This window comes from Etheostoma cragini, chromosome 10 (genome assembly GCF_013103735.1).
Source record: "Etheostoma cragini isolate CJK2018 chromosome 10, CSU_Ecrag_1.0, whole genome shotgun sequence".
Classification (NCBI taxonomy): domain Eukaryota; kingdom Metazoa; phylum Chordata; class Actinopteri; order Perciformes; family Percidae; genus Etheostoma; species Etheostoma cragini.
Genome location: NC_048416.1, coordinates 1,891,148 through 1,892,474, shown reverse-complemented (window position 1 = coordinate 1,892,474; position 1,327 = coordinate 1,891,148). Strand labels below are relative to the sequence as shown.

The 1,327-nt window shown below is 40.5% G+C and overlaps 1 protein-coding gene across 1 annotated transcript in view; it reads left to right on the top strand.

Annotated features, from left to right (window-relative positions):
* polr1d (RNA polymerase I and III subunit D) overlaps positions 1-1,327 on the top strand; it is a 5,124-nt gene that overhangs the window by 2,598 nt on the left and 1,199 nt on the right. Inside the window, exons 2-3 of the mRNA XM_034883784.1 lie at positions 488-585; positions 851-927. Of these exons, the coding sequence (XP_034739675.1) occupies positions 488-585; positions 851-927 (175 nt within the window). The remainder of the gene's footprint in view (positions 1-487; positions 586-850; positions 928-1,327) is intronic.

Below are 1,327 nucleotides of genomic sequence, written 5' to 3'. Positions count from 1 at the left end.
CCCCACTGACACTACCCCCCCCCACACTATAAATGTCATCCTCTTTTGTCTTATACCAAACAGCTGTTTTGTGTGTATTTGTTTCTGTATTTGTTTATTTCTTATTCATGTTTAATATGTTTCTTGTGTATATATTTCACCAAGCCAAATTCCACATAGGGATGGATAAATAAATAAAAACTCCTTTCTTATGTTATTGTTTGTGACAATCAAGCGATTTAAAAGTCTTCTGACACTCAGTGAGTTTGAAATATTATCTGTCTTATGCATAACACCGGCTTCAAATTCGTGCAGTACTCTGCTACTACTACTTATTCACCATTACAACTCCTTAATTATGTAAATACCGTATCATAAAATTCCTTTAACTATGTAAATTCCGTACATGTCCACATATTTCTATATATCTATATTTTTTCCCTTCGGGGATCAATGAAGTTTTTCTGATTCTGGACTGTGATGTGTGGTGTTTTTAACGCGTACCCAGGTCCAGGCTGACGGGGCCGATGAGGGCTGTGTGACGTTTGTGCTGCACGATGAAGACCACACACTGGGCAACTCCCTCAGATATATGATTATGAAGACGTAAGAGTTATGTTTTTTCTTCAAAACTCAGCATGTAGCCCCCGTACTAACAATTTTAAGGACAAAGAGCAGGACTGGTGGTTGGCTTTTTGTCACACAGGTACTCTTCAGTGTGGTTCTACTTTGTGTACTTTGGTAGTGGAAAATGTGCAATAACACTAACACGCCTCCTCCCTTGTGTTTTTCTTCTTTTGTTTTTCCTTTGTTTTTCAAACCAAAACAATGATAAAGATCACAAACCTTTCACTTTCCTGTTTCCCGTCAGCGTGGATGTGGACTTTTGTGGCTACACCATCACCCATCCGTCTGAGAGCAAGATCAACTTTCGCATTCAGACACGAGGTGAGATACACCCCCTAAACCCTTGTCACTCATCTTGTTTTCCTTCTTCTCACAATCAGTTAGTTTGTAGTGTGCGTGCATGCGCCGGAGGGCTAGACAGGATGCGTTTGTTGGGCTGTGTTGCAGAGTAAACATGTTAATTGGAGTCTTGTGTATTCACTTTGACCACTGAGCCGAACACAAAAGGCCAGTGGCTGGCTTAAAGTCACACACACACACACACACACACACACACACACACACACATGCACCCCTCCTGATCCTGTCCACAGACAACCGTAACCACTAAGGGTTTCACGATTCTCAGTTTTTACATTTATTTATTTTTTAAAGTCCCATGGTGTGAAAATTTCACTTTATGAAGTTTTAAACATTAATATGAGTTCCCCCAGCCCGCCTA